This window comes from Euleptes europaea, chromosome 10 (genome assembly GCF_029931775.1).
Source record: "Euleptes europaea isolate rEulEur1 chromosome 10, rEulEur1.hap1, whole genome shotgun sequence".
NCBI lineage: Eukaryota > Metazoa > Chordata > Lepidosauria > Squamata > Sphaerodactylidae > Euleptes > Euleptes europaea.
The window spans coordinates 64,869,341-64,892,191 of NC_079321.1; the positions used below are offsets into that span (position 1 = coordinate 64,869,341).

At 42.3% G+C, this 22,851-nt stretch overlaps 2 protein-coding genes across 3 annotated transcripts in view; one reads left to right on the plus strand and one right to left on the minus strand.

Annotated features, from left to right (window-relative positions):
* Positions 1 to 4,568, plus strand: part of ARMC2 (armadillo repeat containing 2) — a 67,181-nt gene extending 62,613 nt beyond the window's left edge. The window contains exons 17-20 of the mRNA XM_056856201.1: positions 492 to 605; positions 1,879 to 2,011; positions 2,233 to 2,393; positions 4,379 to 4,568. Of these exons, the coding sequence (XP_056712179.1) occupies positions 492 to 605; positions 1,879 to 2,011; positions 2,233 to 2,393; positions 4,379 to 4,497 (527 nt within the window). The 3' untranslated portion in view covers positions 4,498 to 4,568. The remainder of the gene's footprint in view (positions 1 to 491; positions 606 to 1,878; positions 2,012 to 2,232; positions 2,394 to 4,378) is intronic.
* Positions 4,569 to 9,324: 4,756 nt separating this feature from the next.
* SESN1 (sestrin 1) overlaps positions 9,325 to 22,851 on the minus strand; it is a 54,105-nt gene continuing 40,578 nt past the window's right edge. For both annotated transcript variants that reach the window (XM_056856149.1, XM_056856150.1), the window contains exons 4-10: positions 21,328 to 21,510; positions 17,049 to 17,288; positions 15,009 to 15,156; positions 11,961 to 12,073; positions 11,552 to 11,742; positions 10,404 to 10,548; positions 9,325 to 9,559 (exon numbers count right to left, since the gene is read on the minus strand). In XM_056856149.1, coding sequence (XP_056712127.1) covers positions 9,473 to 9,559; positions 10,404 to 10,548; positions 11,552 to 11,742; positions 11,961 to 12,073; positions 15,009 to 15,156; positions 17,049 to 17,288; positions 21,328 to 21,510 — 1,107 coding nt within the window. In that variant the 3' untranslated portion in view covers positions 9,325 to 9,472. The remainder of the gene's footprint in view (positions 9,560 to 10,403; positions 10,549 to 11,551; positions 11,743 to 11,960; positions 12,074 to 15,008; positions 15,157 to 17,048; positions 17,289 to 21,327; positions 21,511 to 22,851) is intronic.

Genomic DNA, 22,851 nt, shown 5'->3' on the forward strand with positions numbered 1-22,851 from the left:
AGCTGTGGTGGGATGCATGGAGACAAAAAGCCATGTGAGGGATAGGTGCTGTGGCGAGGAGGAGCATTGAGTGCGATCGCCTCTCCTTCCTTGTCTTTTAGAATGCAAGAGCGTGCTGCTGCCACTCTTCCCATGTTTTGGCTAGGATAAGGGGAAACTGCAAATGAATCTCTCTGTTGCACATCCGGCACAAGAAGGGCTTCATTAATTTCTGTTCTTTCCAGAATCTCTAAGTAATTTCATCCAGCTGTGACCAGATTGGCTAACTGCTCCCCTAATGTGCAATTTTCTTCTTTTTATCCCACAAACCCCTCTGTTTTCCAACTGAGATGTTTGCACGTCTTTTGTACATACCCTGAAAAGGGCTCTGTTGCTACTTGCAGAAATTTCATATTGTCTGCTATCATTTAGCTGCAACAAAAATACATTTGATTCTTGAACTTGGCTAAATGTGTCTTCCATTTTTCAAATTTTATTTTATTTGCTGACAGTGCTGATAAAGCTATTACTGAGCAATAACATGGATGGGATTCTGGAGGCTGTTCGAGTCTTTGGTAATCTTTCCCAGTATCATGAAATCTGTGACTTCATTGTTCAGAAAAATGGTGAGTTCAAATACCATTTTCAGGGACCAGGTTTTATACAACTGCATACTAGTCACATCGGCACAAAGCGTTGCTTGTTTGTTTTCATTTAAAGGCTCTGAGACCAATTTTAAAAATATATAACGTTTTGGATTATTGCCCTAGGAGGGGGTTCAGTTTCAGATACCGTGCTCCTGGACCTTGGAATTCAGATTCTAAGGTCTCCCCACCCCCTGCTGTTCCAGGCCAAGCTAGGAAAATTTCTGTATAACATCAGAGTAGGTCAATAAATTGCAGCCAGAGTGGGCACTATCAGTCTTCGTGGTTATGGTCATATGGGAAGTCCAGCAGGTCAGTTATTGAGTCACAAGTGCAAATGAGAGAGTTTGGAGGAGGTTTGATGATGTACTGAGAGCTCTTGCTAAAAAAAATTAAGCACACACACACACACAAAATCTCAATACAAGCATGACTGGGTTTAATAGTAAAGCACATCTGAAGCTGAATTGGCTTCAAAGGAGAGGCTGCTGCTTGGTGATAAAGCACATTCTTCATAAGCAGATGAGATACCAGGAACTGAACCTGCAACCTAGTTAAAAAGTCAGTGCCAACTGTTGGGAAAGATCTTCTCTGCCTCAGGTCCTGGAGCGCCATCGCCAGTCAGATGGATCAACTGATCTGTATGAGGCAGTTTCATGTTTCACTGTGATCATGTTCTAAGATTTGGTATAAACCCACATTCTCTGTTGTGCATTCTCTGTTGTGGCCTCCACCTTGTGGAATGGGTTGGCTGAGGCGGCCAAGAAGGCTCCCCACTTTTATTATTCCACAGAATGTGTAAAATGGAATTCTTCAGGACAGTGTTTTTTAAAGGGAACAGGGCTATACTATAATGGAATAGTTCAGGTTGTTTCTTTGTAAATGTTTCAATAGCTTTTTGCCTGCATTGACCCTTGTGTTGCCTTAAGACAATTTTTTGCTTGCATTATTTTCAGTTCTGTAATCCTAGCCCCACTGCATTGTTTTCTCTGAGATCTGTGCTGTTTGAATGGTGTTTCATATTTTGTAATCTGCCTCAAGTCTCAGTGAGAAAGCCAGCCATGAGTGGTTAATAGTTAAATAAATAACTGTCATTAAGAGTACAGTATTTCAACATGGCACCAAGTGGAAAGTCTAGGTCATTGTGTGTTTCAAACTACGCATACAGTTGGTACAATTCTAGTTCAGTGAATCTTGTTCAGATACTTTTGCTTAAAACAAGTCTGAAATAGTTGTTTCTTATTATGAAATCCAGTGTACAAATTCATGATTGCGTTACTTGATGCCAAACATCAAGATATCTGCTTTTCGGCCTGTGGAGTTCTCCTCAACCTTACTGTGGATAAAAGCAGGCGTTCTGTACTGAATGAAGATGGCACAATTAAAAAGTGAGTGCGGGAAACTTGCCTAAGTAGTGGATCAAAGGAGGTTTTCTAATTTTTGTACTCTTAAGTTCACAAGGGGTGGAGGATGATTTAATCTCTCTCGTTGCATTCCTTACCTTCTGTAAGGAGGCTGTAGAGTCATCTTGCTCTGCTGGGTATTAAGGAGATCTGTAGAAAGACAAACCTTACCTTGCAACTTTTCCTTTTCCTCATTATTGTGACAGGTTAATCGATTGTTTAAGAGACTTTGGGCCTACAGACTGGCAGCTGGCTTGCTTGATATGCAAAACCTTGTGGAACCACAGTGAGAACTTTACTAGCACTGGGCCCTGCTTCGAAGAGGAAGACGCCAACACCCTGCTACTTCTCCTTGCATCATTTTTAGGTGAGAAGTAAAAGCCAACCTCATTACTGTTCCATAATTTGTAGAGTAAAGCTAAGGAAGTTTAAATGCTTTGGGCAGGGTTCCTTTCTGGATCTCCTGCAGGCTGTTAAGGCTGTGTGTTTACACAGCATCCCCTGTTCTAGGGCTCAGCTGTTACAGCCACTTTTGGAATGCTATGTACAATTCTGGTCATTCATCTCAAAAAATACCAAAGAGGTACAAAAAGTGTAGAAAAGAAGAAATAACACAACCAATGATTTGGATCACTGCTCTTTAGGAGGAAGAGCTACAGTGTTCAGGGCTTTTGAGTTTGCAAAAAGACAACCAAGGGGAACATGGTAGAGGTTATGTATAATGGGGAGAATTTTTTTGATCCTTTTCCCATATCATTCAGTGAAACTGACTAGCAGTAGATTCAAGCTAGACCAAAAATGTTATTTCATATGATCTTACACATACATAATAAACTTAAGGAATTTAATGCAATGAAAGCAATCAGTTCTGATAGGTTTAAGAAAGGATCACACAGATTTATAGATAATAAGGCTGTTAGTCAAGACAGCTATATTTTTGTGTGCCTCAATACCAGAGGCTGGTGAAAACATTTAACATTGACCCCCGAGGTTTCTCAGAGATCTCTCTCTGGTTTTCTACCTGAGAACCTTGAACTGACAATGACAGGGATTGAACTTGGTACTGTTGTATACCTGCAAAGCCAATATTGTGAGGAGGCTTGGTACTGGATCTGCTCCAGTAGGGCTCTTAGGGGTGGTTAGGAGACTTCTGCACAGCCAAGTTGTCACATGGCAGCAGCTCTGTGTGCAGCAGTCCTTTGCAAATTCATTAGTTACTTTCCAAACGCTGATGCACCGGGATCAGATAGGTCTTCCTACCTTGAAAATTCTTGTTAGGGTATTGAGAACTGTATTACCACTAAACATAACATTTACTTCCACATTTTTACATATCTTGTTAACTCTTCCAGTAGAATGTTCTGCTAGGAGAGCACATATGCCTGGAAGCCTGAGAACACTGCTGAATTCACCTTGATTCCCCACCATACTTTATCTTGAACAGCATATCTTGAACAGCATAACTGCAGCACTGTTTTCTTACTTGACTACTTAGCTTGTTTCTGGTCAGCCATTTAATCACCTATGTACTGACAGGCTTGTTAACGGCTTGGTATCTTCTTATATAGGTTACTAGAAAGTACATACTAATTTCTTATGCGTTCATAGGTTTGCCAGTGTTGTGTAGTGGTTAAGATCAGCAGACTCTAATCTGGAGAGCCAGATTTGATTCCCTATTCTTCCCCAAGAAGCCTGCTGGGTGACCTTGGGCTAGTCACAGTTCTCTCAGAACTCTCTCAGCCCCACCTACCTCACACGGTGCCTGTTGTGGGGGGAAAGGGAAGACGATCGTAAGCTGCTGTGAGACTCCCTACGGTAAAGTGTGGTATAAAAAAACCAACTCTTCTTCTTGGTGTATGGAATTTAAAGTTGGTGCCTAATTAATGTGGCAATTCACCACAGAGCAGTAGGAAGCGTTTCCATGGGATGGGCCTGAGCCTAGAGTAGCTTGCAGGTGTTAGCTTTCACATACATATCTGGAGCTTTTACATATTTTCCAGTGTGAAATCAAATTAGTCATTTATATCTAGGTAGTTATGTGACTGCCCTGACCTGGATGGCCCAGGCTAGCCTGATCTCATCAGATCTCAGAAGCTAAGCAGGGTCAGCCCTGGTTAGTATTTGGATGGGAGACCACCAAGGAATACCAGGGTTGCTATGCAGAGGAAAGCACTGGCAAACCACCTCTGTTAGTCTCTTGCCATGAAAACCCCCAAAAGGGGTCGTCATAAGTCGGCTACGACTTGACGGCACTTTACACACACACAGTTATGTGACTAGACCCTAAATAGTTTAAATATATAGATTGTTTAAAATCGACTGATCTAGACATTCCCTTTCCTCTCTCTTTAGATGAAGAATTAGCACTGGACTGCAATCTTGACAGCGATTTAAGAGATTACCACAAACTGTATTGGGAATCAGAATTCAAACCTGTGGCACAGAAGCTTCTCCAGAGAATTCAGAACTGAAAATCATTTTTATGTCCTTTAAATATTACTTCATTTGAAGGCAGGTGGTGATGAAATACTTTAAGGACACTGCAGGGACTGTTTCCGTGAAAGATGGCTCTTGGATTCTTTTGATGTACCTTGTACACTGCACAACTCTTTTACTTACATTTGCAGTAAGATTTGAGGGTGCAAAAATAAATCATCTACATCATCGGGACTAAGTGCTTTTTTGAACAACTTAATACTCATGTCTATTAGATTGTATATCTTTGTTGGAGGCTGACAAAAATTACTAATGCATTTGGGTGGGAAGCTGGTTCTGCCACTGTGCAGCAAATGCACAGCCAGCAAGGAGAGGGTGGCAAGCTTGTCTGCAACTGTAACACACCAGGCATGTGGGGGGAAGCTTTCACTTTTTACAGGATTGCCATATGCATCAGGCTTGCTGTACATGTTCATAGAATCATAGAGTTGGAAGGTACCACCAGGGTCATCTAGTCCAACCCCCTGCCCAATGCAGGAAATTAACAACTACCTCCTCACCCCCATTCCACCATCGAACAGCCCTCACCGTCAGGAAGTTCTTCCTAATGTTTAGATGGAATCGCTTTTCTATTAGTTTAAATCCATTACTCCTAGTCTCTGGAGCAACAGAGAACAAGCTAGTTCCCTCATCAACATGACATCCCTTCAAATATTTAAACATGGCTATCATGTCTCCCCTCAACCTTCTCTTCTCCAAACTAAACAAACCTAACTCCCTAAGTCTCTCCTCATAGGGCATGGATTCCAGACCTTTGACCATTCTGGTCGCCCTCCTCTGGACACACTCCAACTTGTCAACATCCTTCTTAAATTGTGGAGCCCAAAACTGGACACAGTATTCCAAGTGAGGTCTGACCAATGCAGAATACAGTGGTAGTATTACTTCCTTTGATCTAGACACAATACTCCTATTGATGCAGCCTAGAATTGCATTGGCCTTCTTAGCCGCCGTATCACACTGTTGACTCATGTTCAGTTTGTGGTCCACTAAGACTTCCAGATCTCTTTCACATGTACTGTTGTCAAGCCAACTCTCTCCCATCCTGTACCTGTGCCTTATGTTGTTTCAGCCTAGTACCTTACACTCCTCCCTATTGAAATCCATTTTATTACTTATGGCCCAGCTCTCCAGTCTATCAAGATCATTCTGAACTGACCCTATCCTCTGGGGTATTAACTACCCCTCCTAACTTGGTGTCATCTGCAAATTTGATTAGCATGCTCTCTATCCCATCATCCAAGTCATTTATAAAAATATTAAATAGTACCGGTCCCAGGACAGACCCCTGTGGCACCCCACTGGTCACTCCTCTCCAGGATGAAGTTGTGCCATTAATGAGCACCCTTTGGGTTCGGTTGGTCAACCAATCCACCTAACAGTAGCAGTGTCCAGCCCACATTTTACTAGCTTTGTTTCAAGAAGATCATGGGGACTTTATCAAAGGCTTTACTGAAATCAAGGTACACTACATCTACAGCATTCCCTTCATCTACCATACTTGTCACTCTTTCAAAAAAAGATATGAGATTAGTTTGGCATGACCTGTTTTTGAGAAACCCATGTTGACTGTCAGTGATCACGGCATTTCTTTCTAAGTGCTTACAGACCGTCTGTTTAATTATCTGCTCTAGTATTTTACCTGGTATTGATGTCAGGTTGACTGGGCAATAATTGTTTGGGATTTCTTTTTTCCCCTTTTTAAAGATGGGGACCACATTTGCCCTCCTCCAGTCCGCTGGAACTTCTCCTGTTCTCCATGAATTCTCAAAGATTATTGCCAGTGGTTCTGAAATCACTTCAGCCAGTTCTTTTAACACCCTCGGATGCAGTTCATCCGGCCCCGGAGACTTGAACTCATTGAGAGTAGCCAGGTATTCCCGTACTATTTCAGTGTCTATACTATGCTGTAATTCCCCTATTGCGTCCTCTGCTCCATTACTCCCAGGCTGAGCACTATTCCCCTTTTGGAAGAAGACATACAAAAAAGGAGTTAAGGAATTCTGCCTTTTCTGCCTCCCCTGTTAATAACTCACCGTCCTCTCTACGCAATGACCCGATCATTACCTTGATCTTCCGTTTGCTATGGACATAACCAAAAAACCCTTTTTTGTTGTTTTTAACTTCCCTGGCTAGCCGGAGCTCATTCTTCGCTTTAGCTTTCCTTTCTCCCTACATGCACCGGCTACTTGTTTGAATTCCTCTTTGTTGATTTCTCCCTTTTTCCACTTGTACATGCCCTTCTTAAATCCTATCTCAACCAAAAGTTCTTTAGACATCCACCCTGGTTTCTTCAAACCTCTGCCTTTTTTTTCTCCTCGTGGGAATTGATTGAAATTGCGCCTTCAGTATCTCCCTTTTTAGAATTTCCCATCCTTCATGTACTCCCTTCTCATTCACGTTCTTTGAAAATCCACTATAATACATCAACGATAGGTTTAGAACTCTGGCCATTTATGCAGGGTCGATTCTGCTTCTCGCTCAATGTTGATGTTTTAAATCTGACCTTTAAAATGATTATTCATGGTCCTGATGCAAGAGGAGAAAGTCAAACAAATTCCACCTCCCCACACACACTCGCCTGCTCCTTTGTTCCTTCGTTTGCATAGCCATTACCAATAGTTGTTCGCATAGCTAAGCTGCGGCTGGAATTCTGCATGCTTCCTTCAGTGAATGCTTCGATGCAGGAGCAGAGTAAATACAAATTCTCTCTAGAAGAACTTGTCTTAACACTTTCAATAACTGTGTGGTCTATTTTCATATCACAAGCTTAACCACTTACAGGAAAACAAGGTATAGCCCATTAAAATATCCTTACAAAATGCTGTTTGCAACAGAGGAAAATATAAAAATGTTATGGTGAGAAATGTGTTCAATCTAAACTCTGATTTACCTCTATTCAATGTTTCGAATCTGCAGCATCATGGGCAGTGCAATCTTGAAATGGGGGTGGGTGGGTTACTTCTGGAGGCAGCGTGACTCCAGCACCAGTGTAGATGCTGCTTGTAGCATAAAAATGGGCATCTATGCCAGCGGCGACCCACTTACACCAGCGCCAGGGAGTGGTGCTGCAGCACCATGCTCGGGTGTCAGAGCATCTGCTGTAGCATTCTGCCAGTGCAAGGGCTTGAACTGGTGCCAAAGGAGGCAGTCCCGGGGACATGGCTGACTCTAGTCAGCTCCCAAAGCCCTTTCGCCCTCGGATTGCCCCCTTTTGCAGGCGTGAACTTGTGCCTGCAAAAACCATGGCACAGCCCCATGTAACTCAATGGAGCAGTTTCACGGGTTCCGGGGAAAATACATTTTCTGCTTCTGCGGCAGCCCTGACCACCCCCACCCCCCACCTTAGGATTGTGCTCTTAGTGACTGAATGAGACTGGCTACTGTTGTGTTCCTCCCTCCAACGCCACTTTTGTATGAAAGCTTTTGTAACAAATCTTAACATGCTCTACTCAGGGCATCTGAGAAACATGCATTACTTGCTCCTGAATTGTTTGCCCATGCTTACTTAAGCCCATAGCAAAGATGACTACTTGAGCACAATCGCAAACTGAAATCCTTGAATAACTTCACTGAACGGTAGAGAAAATACACTTTAGCACTGAATACAGAGGACACAGGCCTCCATCATTCGCTGTTACTTGAGTTAATGGAATTATCAGCTTCTCTGCTGGCAGATGGGTAAGACATGTATCGTACAAAGAGACTTCACAAATGAAAGGTATAAATTAACAACTGGAAAGAATATTTCAGCCAAATCAAACTTTTAACACTGCCCATTTAGCCTGTGATTTTTGGGTCAGCATAAAATTTGTATTTTTTTGACTAGAGGAAATAGCAGCTGCTTCCTGTTAAACTGCCAAGGGTTGCAGTTTAGCTTTTTGTTCTTTTCCCTCAAGTTCAAATCTCACACACAGCAGGGACTGAATATCCACTCATTGCTTTGTTCTGCAATGGGCAATACCAGTTCGAACAAAAAAAAAAATCCTGACAGAAGGCTAGAGGGCAGGGAAAGGTTTATTTAATAATTCAGTAATACTGAAATTTCAGAAGCAGTTCACGCTCATACAAAAGTATCCAAAAACCAGCTGTATACCAAACTTGCAGTTAATGTTTTACACCATTTTCCTACTTAAGTTGCTGCTAAGTAACAGACTATATCCATGAGTAAGCAATGTACTGAGGGGTTGCTGGATAGTCTGAAATCACATTCTCACACTGCAGCTAGCTCCTAGGAACAACAGGGAGAGAAGAACTATGCTTATCCCTGTCCCTAAGTATTTAGCATATGGTTGCAGGCTCAGCAGCTTAAAAAAGTCCCATCCCTTCTCACTCTTGAATTAACTACACCCCTATGAACAAGTCCAAGCCACTAGCATATTTTAAAGCTAAGCAACAGCATTTTAAAAAGGTCCTGTTGTGATTATAACTGTTAGTATGGCATACAGTTGGGGTCATGAGCAAGGACTTTTATCTAAAACCATATCAAATGTAGGCTCAGACAATAGCAGTGCTTGTGTTCACTTGTAGCTTAATTGGAATTGCTAGTCTCTTCATTCCACCAGCAAATACAGCAGCATCAGGACATTACTAAAATCAATTATTCTTGTATCAAAAGCAGAAGTCCTCTTCTTGTGCTCCAGATTTTATCTACTTGCCACAATACAAGATTTGCATAATTAACTACTTTGCTGCCAGAAATCATGGCTTCCTGTCCTACCCGAAGCAAGGCTGAAGTGATCAGGGAGCAGGGCCTGCACAGTTGTGTCCCCGTCCCCCCCGACCACTACATCCGGCAGCAGCAGCAACATTCCATCAAGGGAAGAGCAGAAACTAAAGGAGTTATGGCACGATGGAGCTCGTAGCTTTTAGCCACCACCGATTCAGGAACTTGTTACCATCCTCTGGTGGGTAGATATGCTGCACCTTCCATCATTGTTAACCAATGTTTCAGGTCATGTAGCGGGTAATGGCTCTCAGAGCATAAAGCAGTTCAGCTTGCATCCGTGCTTCTATGAGAAGCAAATTGACATGAACCTTTAAAAAAAAAACACACACACACAACTGAATTAGTTGAAGTGAATATCCTGTTCACAGAACTGCTGTTTTAAGGCATGCATAATTCCTGTGATTAATATTTCAACTATGGCCCAGTTCATAAAGTTAGTGGCCTCCCTGCAATTTACTCCAGAAATTCAGAAAACTGATAGTGACATCCAAGAATTATGTGAAAGTGCCAGTTACATGCTGCCTTGGAGGGGTAGAAGAGTAAGCAGCTTTCATGATCTGCACATTTACAGTGTGTTGTGCTTGCTGACAGTGAATTGGCTGTAGATCTACATTTAATTCTCAACAGTAGTACAGTGTTGTTGGAGCATGTGGCGATCGCTACGAGGACCCAGCTACTTAAAGCATAATGAAGCCTGAAGTTTCCTTTTAAAGTAGAGTTTACAGGAAAACCCAAGTTTGATGATTTAGTGTCTATAGGTATGAGTAAGGGGGGATTATTACCCTACATAGCCCAGTTGGGTATATGGGCATTTGAAATCTGTTACCATAAATTGAGGTAATGTGTGAAGCCTTCTTCGGATACAAGACCAAGTTGCATGGGTTTGTAGTCTGGCTTACATTAGTAAAATCTTTAAACTTGCTAGAACTATGTGGAACAGTGTCTGAACAACTATTACAATCCTCAACCTACTGTGCTGAGAAATAATATGAAAATAATTATTTACTAGAGGAAAGATAACTTAGTGTTACAAGATATGAGATTACTTATGGTAACTGCAATTTAAGCAATATGAGGTCCTCAGCATCTAGAACTGTTTTAGCGGCATTACTATCAAATCTAACAAATCAAACATATCCATGAAGAATATACCTTCTCAGAGTGTTTGAATTGCCTCCAGAAGCTGTCATACATTCTTTTTGTGGTTTTTTCAGGCATACAAACTACAGTTTTTATGTAAACTTTAAAGCTGCGATCCAGTAGCTGGTTGATTTCACCATAATCATAATCATCATATCTGTGTGGAAACAAAGAGACAAATATTCTTTTCTGAATCACTGGCACTTATTTCTCTCAATATATAATTCATCATGAGAGACAGCGTGATGTAGTGGTTAAGGTGTCAGATTAGGACCTGGGAAACCCAGGCTCAAATCCCCACTCGTGCTACAGAAGTTTGCTGGGTGACCTTGGGTCAGTCACACACTCTCAGCCCCGAGCCTGGCTAGTAATTAGATGGGAGACCTCCAAGGAATACCAGGGTCGTGGCTCAGAGGCAGGTATAGGCAAACCATCTCCGAATGTCTCTTTTGCCTTGGGTCACCATATGTCAGCTATGACTTGACGGCAAAAAAACAACAACAAAACCATCATACAGCAATGTCCACAATAAATGCAAATACCTAGCAAAGAATAAGGGTTCTGAAGGAATTTGAACCAGCTCTCCTGGAACTCCAGCTACATCTTCATCACAGCTGCATGGCAGCAGCCTTCTGAATACTCCTGTCTCTTCTCCATGGGTATACATACAAAGAGTTCCCTTGCTTAGTTCTTTTCCTCTGCTTCCCATAATTCCGTTAGGAAGGTCCCTAGAAGACCATGCCCCAGGCAACATAGCAGCGACTTGCCCCTCCGTATCACTTACTGGCATGCTTTAGTTCTTTCCTGCCTCTTCCTGGCCATTTGCTGTTCTACACTGACTGGCTTCCTTAATGATATCTCCAAATTATTTCCCAACAGGCCTGCACTATCCTAATGATTTGTTCTCCAGAGGTGAGCAGATATAAAACCTCTGTCCTAGAATGTATGGTAGAAGTTGATAAGGAGTTATTAACAGCTACTGTGTTCCTTTGCTCTTCAGCCAAGTCAAATCCACATTTAAATATAGGATCTTGGTGTAACCTAAAAATTCGTATTCAGAGTAAGTCATGCGTAAAGCTCATAATAGCAATACTATTTACCAGAATTAAGGGGAGACCCTAACTAAAGATGGTTTTACACATAGGGATAACAGGACCAACCTTATTCCAAACATACAGTGGATATAATTCCAAATTGCACGCCTAAGCATTGAGGTATCCACATCTTTATGCATGGCCATTGTGTTGTAAGTCAGGTCGTATGCAATATGAAACTTCTCATCTATCAGCTGCCCCACATCTGGATACAGACGATTTACCAGTGAATAGCCATGGTCCTCCCATGAATAGTCCTTAAAGACAAAATGGGTACATGATCGCCTAGTACAACAAACATTTTTAAATTTAACTTGAGAATAGTTTAATGGTTTAGGGAAGTATTCTCTTACATCCTTAGGATAACAGTAAAACCCTCTCAGTGGGCCCACTGTAATGCACAATTAGAATACAGATTACACTGTGCATTCTCCTGATCATGATGCCTGTCAAAAGCTTGAAACACAAGTGCTACCTGAGCATGCAACGTAGGCACATGCATGCCATGCCTGGAGAAATCCTTATAACCATAACTGGTATCCTCAAAGTGACGAGACACATCTCTTGTTGGTGCCATTTCTTCATCATCTGTTAAAAACATAAACCATATTTATGGAAATACAAAAAGCGTTAAACCCAGAAGCAAATTACTGAATTACAACAGACAATGTATAGTGGGTATAGGGAAAAGTTTCCAGACAAAGAAATTTAAATCAATAAAGTAATAGTCTTGCTGAGTAAAAGCCTCAACCGCCCCTGTCCACATTCTAAAAACACTTGGTGGGCTCCAGAAAAGGTGTTGATGGGCATGATGGTGCCCATGGGCATCATGTTGGGGACCCCTGTTCTAGAACATGTAAGGGACTAGAATGTCCCCTTAATGTTTAGCAGCATTCTATTGACTTTCTACAACAGTAAGTTAGCACCCTTCTAGATAGCAGCAGAGACCCATGGGACAGGAGATCTGCAAACTTAGAGGCAAGTAGACATAAACTTCATAAACATAGCAGAAAGTAAACATGGTGGGCATTGAGCACTCCTCTGGCTGTTAGCCCTGTAAGTCTTTACCTTGAAAAACAAAACACAAGATATTTTTAAACTAATCTTTGACTTCTGATAACTGTCTTGACAATTTCACACTTTAGCTCCACAATTAAAACAGGAGTCCAGTTGCACATTAGACTATTCCAGCTTGTGCTATTGTTAGTCTTTAAGGTGATGCTAGATCCCTTTTTATTTTGCTCCTACAGAAAGAGCACTCTGACATGAGTTGGGTCAAGGTTCTTTTTAGACAGGCACAACATCAGGGAACTTAATGTCCCCAAGTGTGCTGTGATCTGATGCAGCTTAGGAATGTGGCACAGGGGAAGGACAGGCCTCAGCCTCTCCCCCCCACACCCCATTTTCCCAAGCTGAAATTTGCCCTGCTGAGGGGCTCCATGTGCTATCAGTGCACATGTAGCCCCACAGCAGCAAACAGGCCTCCAACAGCAGTTTCAGTTCAGGAAAATGTCATGGGAAGGAAGCCTCTCCTCTCCCTGGCATGTTCCTGGGCCAGACTGGGCCCTGGGCCATTTGGGATAGTTAGTTCCTCAACATCATGTCTGTAAAAAAGAATACAGTTGGGCCAGGAGTGACAGCATGATCAACAGAAAGCCACTACAGTTGACAACTGGAAACACCCTGCTGGGACTGGAGAGTGGAGTATAGGAAATGAGCTTTAATCCAAAAAACATGCTCTAAAGAAAAAAAGTTAATTTCTTCATGCATTATTTTGTCTACATACTCCTCCCTTAACACATACACTTGTTCAAAGATAAACAATTACTAATATCAAGCGCAACTTATCTCGCCTGGACCATAGGTTGACTGAAGCCTCAGAATGGTTCACAAGTTCACAAGGTTGGAAAAGACCACAAGGGCCGTCCAGTCCAACCCCCTGCCATGCAGGATCCCACAATCAATGCACTCCCGACAGATGGCCATCCATTAAAGACCTCCAAAGACGGGGACTCCACCACCCTCCAAGGCAGCGCATTCCACCGTCGAACAGCCCTCACTGTCAGAAAGTTCTTCCTACTATTCAGGTCGAACCACTTTTCTCTTAGTTTAAATCCATTACTTCGTGTCCTAGTCTCTGGAGCAACAGAGAACAAGCTAGTTCCCTCATTAACATGACATCCCTTCAAATATTTAAACATGGCTATCATGTCACCCCTTAACCTTCTCTTTTCCAGACTAAGCAAACCCAGCTCCTTCAGTCTCTCCTGGTTAAAGCAGGGGTCCCCAATGTGGTGTCCATGGGCCCCATGGCACCCAACAACACCTTTTCTGGTGCCCACCAAATGTTTTCAGAATGTAGGTGGGGCTGGGTGGAGATGTGATTGGCGATGCAGATTTTTAAAACTTTGCTTTGGCAGCAGCTGCTCTTCTGTGGCAGCCGTTTTGCGGCTGTGCCGGAATTCCAAAAGTGCTCGCAGACTCAGGAAGGTTGGGGACCCCTGGGTTAAAGTGTTGGGACGGAAGCACAGAGACCCAGTTCTAATCCCTGTTGGGCCATGAAGCTTTCTGGGTGACTTTGGGTCAGACACACTCTTTCAGCCTAATTTACCTCACAGGGCTGTTTTGAGTATAAAGCAAACAAGGCAAGTCATGGACGCTGCCCTGAGCTCCTTGAAGGAAGGACAGGATACAAATGAAGATAGATGGAAGCAACAGGCATGGATCTGCTATGACAAGGTCAGCTATAGTTCTTGACCAGGCAAGAACAGCTATGGAAAAAGTCACAATAACGTCCCCATATAAAGTATAAATATCCTACTGTCCAGCAGAAATTACTGCTGCTGGGTTTACTTCTTTGCTTACTCCAAGTGTTATTTGGAGCTGCAAAAGGAACCAGGGTCTAACAGCCAGTAGGCCAACCTACTCCCAGTACCACCAGTGAAAGCAAACACTGGGGTGTGGCAAAACGAACATCCCTTGGTTGCAACAAGTTCCAGCTTGTTCCTGTGCAGTTACATGCATACATGTGTACAGGCAGCATTGTGTAGTGGTTATAATGTTGGACTAGGATCTGGGAGACCCAGGTTTGAATCCCTGTTCTGCCATAGAAACTTGCTAGGTGACTTTGGGCCAGTCAAACACTCTCAGCCTAACCTACCTCACAGGGTTGTTGTGAGGAAAAAATGGAGGAGAAAAGGCCAATGTAAGCTGCTTTGGTTCCCCATTGGGGAGAAAAGCGGGATATAAATATCTGAATAAAACAAATACATGCAGAACTGATTGTCTTGTAACAGACATTTTCATTTATGAGGAGATTAGTAGTTTATGAAGTTTTTCATTATGTACTCGCACAACGGAAAATTTTGCTGTGGTCATTGACAATTCCAGATAGTGCAGTATTTAATTTGATAGGCATCAAGTAAAATTCAAACATATCTTAACACTTGACCTACAAAAACACTACTATATATGCAAGAAACCATCTCCACATGACCTATTTACAGTAGGCATATGTACCAACCTGAGCAACAGACCAACATGCTCTCTCTCTTCTCTTTCTCAAAACGAGTAGCCTTTTCTTCTTTGCTGGCTTTAGCTTCATCTCTACATTCCTGTAGCTGCTTCATTTTTTCCATAAGTGCTTCCACTTCACAGGAAGGCTCTGTAGTCTTAAAGAAAAATAATCACATAGTCTAGATCTTGAGCTATAGTGCTGCTATTATACCGTACTTCTCCTTTGGTTGTTTGTGCCTGAACTCATACACTAAAATTCATTTTATATCTTTGCCTCACTGCTTACCTTGCTATATTTGATGGCAAAGAACTTAAAGCATAGAGTTAAGGCAGAAGATTAGGGCAATTTAACTGCTTATAAAACCAAGGAAATGCACAGCGGTGCAATTTATGCTCTTAGTGGCCTTCACTCTGCACTAATGCCAAGCAATAAAATCTGCAAGGTTGCTATAGTTAGTGTTACACACCATTAGTGGACACCTGGCTGAGGTTCATTAATGATTTTTTTTTAAAGGTAAAGGTCCCCTGTGCAAGCACTGGGTCATTCCTGAGAGCTTGGACTGCAGTACTGCTGCTTACCACTCTGCGCCACGGGGCTCCTTCATTAATGATTAAGAAGTCACAATTTAAATATTTTTAAAGTAAAGTATTAATTGCGAGGAGTAATGTTAACAATGCTCTTTAAAATGTGCTCATGCCTCATGTAATCTATTAAACTGGAAAGTAATCCCAGCAAATATTGTTGCTGCACATGATCAAGTATTGGGAGGCAGTGTGGCGCAGTGGTAAAGAGTTTCCGACCAGAATCGGGGAGACTCACGTTTGTATCCCCAGTCTGCCATGGAAGCTTACTGGGTGACCTGGAGAATGCTGTAAGCAACTTTGGGTCCCCACATTGGCGAGAACACATGAAGTAGATAAATACATGCATAGGATGAATGCCTGCCTTATTATGAAGGCTTTTATTATGCATTTAGGAGACAATTTGGCCATAAAGCAATTCAGCATTTTGGAGGTATCAGATACAAAAAACTCAAGCATGAATGAGTCACACATCCCTTTAATGGGATGTTATTTACCTCTTTAGCATGAGACGCTTCAGATGTCCATTTCCACCCACTAGGCCTGTACACATGCCCCCATGTGGTCAAGAACACATACTTGAAAAACCAGATTTTTCAGGAGTTAACACCAAAATCATACTCCAATTGCAGCATGTCCCTGTACATGACTATCCTTGCTCATACAAAGATTAATACTGCTGTGCCTACTGGGTTTACCAATGCAAAAATAAACATGAAAAAGGCATTTTGGCTTTTTCCAGGTTTATTTGGGGCCAAATATTGAAATAGAGAATAAAGCCTAAACCGGATAGCCGATTGCCAAGTAGGTATTAAGGCTTATTCAGCCTTCAGCTTTCCCAAGGCTTCTCTCTTTGGGATTTTTTTTGAGGAGCTCGGGGGGGGGGGGCATTTTTAGAGGTAGAGTTACCAAACTTTCACAATGCTTTTCTATGGAGAAGGGGCAACCCCCTCAGGAGCCCTTAAAATTGGACCCCCTGGCCCAAACTTTACCAAACTTTGTGGTTCATGCAGCTACCCTGAAAATTTGGAAACGACACCTCTAAAAATGGCCCCAAAAGAGCATCAAAAAAAATTCCCATAGGGTAAAATGGACCCATTTTTTCCCCTGGAAAACCTAAAAAAACAAACAAACCAGAATGCCCATTTACCAGTATGGGTGTTCAGCTTATTTCGGGTTTCCTGGAAAAAACCAGGTCCAATAAACTCAAACCGAAATTACCGATTTTTTTTTTTTACCCAGCCCTAAACTCTAAATAGTCACCTTACTTTACATCAGACTTTCAACAGGTCACTCTTATGTGTCCTCCATAGTTAAGAAAACATCTGTAACCTATCCAAGTTTTCCAACGGTGCACATATAAATAGGAAAGCTTCTGTTTTCTGGACTTCTGTTTCATTTTGCTACAACAGATTAACACAGCTACCCCTCAGGAAAGACCAGCAGAGATCTAGTAAATACTTACCGGAATATTTCTAACTGGGCCCTGTGTCTCACACACACTGTGGTTTCCATTTGTAATATCACAAATGCAGTAGTCACTGACAGAGGGGGGCCTGAAGGTGTGACCGCCATCACAATGAATCTCAGGGTTGATTCCACAGCCAAATGTGAAGGAGGCAAGTGAATGGTAGTGTGTAAGAAGAACTACGGCATGGATCAGTTCTGCCAGCGACCAGCTATGTTCTTCGGTCTTTAAAAGTTGCTTTGGAAAGAGGAAGGGGGCGGGGTTTAAAGAACTGTCAGTCTCAGAAACTCCATTTTACTTAGATTACCACACACATTAAATTACAGAACCGCCATCAGATTTTTCTAGCAGTACATTGCCCTGGTAAAAGATATCAGTTTGTTACTATTATTTCTAGTAAAACAACCAGAACACAAGAAGCTTCCAAGGGTTGCCAAAAAGCCTGGAGAAAAAATGTCCTGTCCTTTTAATAGTGGCTTAATGTTTGGAAATTGGCAGCTGGCTTTTCCATGGCACGGAGGTAAATAACATCCCATTAGGCTTCTATGAAAGGGCCAGGCCATTTTTGCTCTGGGCAGTTGGCAGCCCTAGCTGAGGCTATTGGAGACATGATGGTGACCTGCAAGCCCCCTTAGGGCTTGCTGTTCAATGTACTATGGAGTACCTGTTAGTCATCTTCACTCTAAATCCGTGTTATGCAAGATGGATCTTCCTGCAAACAGAGATATGGGCAGTTCCCCCATTCCTCTCCAGTCACAGCCCATGTGTATGGAGGCAAAGCTTCAAATTAATGCCTCAATTCATTGTGGTGCAGAAAGTACATCTAGCTGCTTACATGCAAAGTGTTGCAGACCAATAACATAATGTCCTAGTTTGCACAGATTTGTGTTTCTGTAGTTTCAGGGCATTTTCATTTTCTTATGTTCTGATTTAAGGAGTCACAGCTCAACCATGAAAGTTTTCTTGGTTTGATCTTCACTACTTTTAGGAAGATTAAAAGCAGATTAACACACCTTAAGGTGGGCTCACTGCACCATATTGGAAAACCATGCTTGAGAGGTACTGAATACCTTACCCTACAAATGTACATATTCTGTATCCTGCTTAATCTTTGCACATTTGCTTTATTTTCATAACTGTTTTGCTATCCATGGCAAGAATCTGCCCAAGGCTCAAAAGCCTCACCAACTGAGGGGATCAATCCCACATCTCCCACACCCTTTGGCTTCTGTTTGTTTAAAACAGACACACGCACACAAGTTGAGATAGTCAAGACGTTGAATTCTGTACTGACTATCAAAATTCTATTTGTGTGCCATACACAAGGAATAAATACATTCCTTATGTGTTTATTCCTTCTTCCTCAGTGAGGGAAGATTGCTATATTTATTTAAACATTTCTGCCTGACACTAGGCTCCTAGGATAACTTCCAAATAAGACCCACTCATATCAAAATTAAAACATTTCAATAAAGTAACAATGCATTAAAATAAAAATTACAAGAATCAAATCAAAGAAACAAACAAACAGCATAAAGTCCATATCAAACCCAACACAATGCCCAAAAGTTAATCAAACACCTGGATGAATAAAAACCGCCATAACCTGGTACGGGAACAATTATTATGGATAGGGAGCGCCATACCTGACAATATCAGAGAAAAATAGCTTCACTTCTGACAGTGGAGGCACCTGAAGCAGGGCCTCTGTGAAAGATTATCATTCTCGGGTTGCTGCCTATGGAAACAAGGGGTGTTTAGATTTCCATGGCCCCAGACCATATAGGATTTTTTAAAAAGGTCACGACTGGCACTTTGAGTTGTGCCCAGGAGGAAATACTCAACCTGTGAAGCCACTTCAGAACTAGTAAGGTATAAGCATAGTAATAAGTACTGGTCAGCAGCCGTGCTTAGGCATTGCAGCAACTGAATCTAGGACAGCCCCATGTGACGAGCATGCCATTAATGCAACCTATATGAAGCCAGAGCATGGACAGCCCTAGCCAGATCCTGCCTTTCCAGGGAACGCGGTGACTGGCATACCAACCCAAGATGGGCAGGGGTGCAGTGCCCTGCCTAAGATACCTAGGCCTCCCTCTCTGCAAACACAGATCTAATAGCTCCCACACAAGGTGTAAACTTGTTCCTTCAGGGAAAATGCAATCCTGTCCACAGCAAGCTGACTACTGAATCCCAGGCTGTAAATCCCAACAGCAGTTCCGTCTCATCTAGTCTGAGCTTCAATTTACTGGCCCTGATCTCATCTGTTATCACTTACAAGTTGAGAGCATTAATCGCCTCATCTGAACATACTGAAAAGGAGGAACAGAGTCGGGTATGCTTACCGAGGGCATCTTACACCAAATCCCCAGGCAATCACACCCAGCAGAATCAAGTAGATGTTAGACAGCATAGTGGATGAGATGGAAATTTGTGGAACCTCATAGAGCAAGTGCCAAGGGTCAGACCAATCCCCACCACCACCTTCCAACTTCAGTTGGACATAGGACTGGAACCAGCAATGCACAGGGAACTGATTCAAAAGAATGCCGTGGTTGATGTCAATGAAAGCTGTTGAGTGGTCCAGGAGTATCAACAGGGCTGCACTCCCTCATATCGCTTCCACAAAAATTGTCTGTCAGGGCAATCAAGACAGTTTCAAATCCAGGCCTGAAACTAGAGGACCTAGATCAGCCTCATTCAAGAAAACCTGGATCTGCATACAGCAACCTGTTTGAGCCACCCTGCCCCAAAAAGCAGTATCTGTCATCAGCCAATCGTTGTTCAATACAGTTGGGAGGAAGGCAGACTTCTCTAGGAGGGGCCTCACAATCTCTTCCTTTAAGGTTATTTGGAACACAGAGATGTGTTCAAGACTTGTACTGAAATGAAAAAGCTGGATGGGGAATGTTTTCTAATTTACCTTTGGAGTTTTAACAAGCAGTAGCAGCCCTTCTTCCACTAGGTGACTCTATCACCCTGAGCAAAATGTGGGAAGGCACTTTCAGGTTATGTCCAAGTAGTTTCAATTGCAGCCCGATCCCATGAATGTTTGCTCAGAAGTAAGTCCCTTCGAGTTCACTCTCCATGTGTTTAGGATTGCTGCCTGAGTCTGTATGAGAAATAGAACTAGGCCTTCCTGGGGTTATTTGGGTTACAGATTTGGTTACCTATGTACTAAAACTGTACTAATTTTTCTATGTGAGTACTATTATCAGTGGGCAATTGGTTTGGTGGCATTCTTGGTAGCTGACACATTTATTCATCTGCTGTGACAACAGTTTACATAACGGTGGTCATTGGAAGATGCTGTTAAACTCTGCAAAGCTGTGCCACAAAGATCACTAGCAACATCTTGATACTTTAAAAATCATCCACACATTTGGATTGAAATTCATTTAGTCTGAGAAAGAAGAAAATTAATGGTATTTGAAAGAAAACACAGTTTAAAATTATAGCCTTATTCTAAAAATATGAGAATTACATATTTATGGTTCATCATATTTCATAGGTTCAGGGAGGACTACATTGATAAAAAGCAGTGGCTATGGGAGAACAAAAATAATAAAGAATAAGTAGAGAATGGCTTTGGGGACTAAGTTCTACTTGCTATTATGCAGATACTGGTATTGTTAAAAAGTAATGTTCTGAACTCTTAGCAGAGATCTATTAAATTGAAGTTTTAGTAATTGTCAGATGTCCACAGACAAATTAATCATTAATTCAAAAAAATGCCAGCAAGTAAAATGCCCACTAAAAAGCACAGCACTGTAGAATCCAGAATGGTGATTTGGGATATTCTAGTTTGGCCTCTTCTGATCTACTTAAAGAAACAAGTTTTTTAAACTTTGTTTTGATATATGCAAGACAACAGATCTGATAAATCTGAGTTCAGGAAGGGACAGCATTAGGTATTTTGGAAGCAGAATCTGTGGTATCCTTAAGTGACCCTTCAACATCAGATGCTACATGCCAATGGCATGAATCATAGCTTAGGTAATAGTGTCCATCCACTTGAGAGTTATACATCAAGACTGTCAAGTACCAGAGCACTATGCCATGCTCAGTAAGCAACATTTGGGGTATTCCAGCAGCAAACAGAACTTAGCATACCATTTTATGTTTCTATTACGGTGGCTGGGATGTTACAGCATGTTGTGACAAAGCACATAAACACTTAAAAGTCACAGAGTAAAACACCGTAGATTCACAGAAGCTAAGGAAGATGTGCATATGCATTTTTAGTAGTACATTCTATACACATAAAATTACTTACTTCAATATGTTCCTTAGTAATGAGCCATGGTCTGTGTGCCAAGATTTTGTTCAATTCACCCAAATTCTGCAGTTTCTGAGGGGCTTTCTCTAGACCATTCAGCCATTTAGGGTCTCCCCCAACATGAAGAAAGTCACTGACATGCAGATTAACCAAGTAAGAACACTGGTGCCTAGCTGCCGCCTGGAAGAACACATAAAACTATCAAATGTAGAAATTCCCTGTGGTGAAGCTCCTTGACCGCTGTAACAAATGTGCAGAAAATGCTTCAGATCAGATATTAATCATGCTAGACTGCGAAGATATTATGTTTGTATTGTTTTGTATTTGGCAAAAATCTGTAAACAAAGTAATACAAAACTTTCTATTATAGAAGCATTTATTTCCTCACCATTTGGAAACGTATCAGTTGCCAGTGTGGTGTAGTGGTTAAGAGCAGTGGTTTGGAGTTGTGGATTCTGATCTGGAGAACCGGGTTTGATTCCCCACTCCTCCACGTGAGTGGTGGGGGCTAATCTGGTGAAATGGATTTGTTTCCCCACTCCTACACACAAAGCCAGCTGGGTGACCTTGGGCCAGTCACACTCTCTCAGCCCTACCTACCTCACAGGGTGTCTGTTGTGGGGAAAGGAAGGTTTGAGTCTCCCTTAAGTGGTAGAGAAAGTTGGTATATAAAAACCAACTCTTCTTCTTCTTGTCTGAGTAGGTTTCACTCAGAAAGAAGTGTCACTAATTTTATTGGGTCTTACATGTAGGTAAATTTATTGTATGTAGCAGAAGCCAGGCTGAACAGACCAAGGGTCCATCTAACTCAGTATCCCATTTCCAACAGCAACCAGTCAGATGCCACAGGGAAGCCCACAAGCAGAGCCCACTTCCATACATTGTGAAAACAGAGCAGTTCTGTAAATTTAGTCCAGTCTAAGGCTGCAATCCTGAAGGGGGGGGAGCGAATCAGCTTAGGAGCCAGTGTGCTGGCATAAGTGCCCATTTACGGCGGCACGGGGGACGTTCATGGCGGCAAGCCATGCTGTTGGGCGGGACTCTACCACTACACCAGCAGCAAAATCCTGGAAATGCGAGCCTGCAACAGCATGAAGGGGCATTCTCGGGGCGTCCCAAGGGGCGGAGCTAATGTTAATCAGCTTCCCAACCCCTTTTGCCCCAGGAACGCCCCCTTGAGTTTCAGCGTTGCCATGCCACCTTTTTGGAGGCGTAGCCTCAGTGTTTGCTATGGGGCCATTTCCCCTTTTTTATTTTTTAAACTGCTTTTTTTTTTTTCCAGTGGCCAGGAAGCCTTTGTGGAGGCGGTGCAGCTGCACCACTCCCAGCCTCCAGGGATCTACCCCCCCCTTAGGAATGGACTGCCCATCTATTTATATATTCAAGCCATTTAAATGGCTAGAACGGCATTTTAACAAGAGCTATCGTTGGGTGTTATTCACTCTTGACTGTAGATCCACTTGCTACATGAACTTCCTGAAAAACTGCAGGAGTGTTACTAGAATGTCAACATCCAGCCCT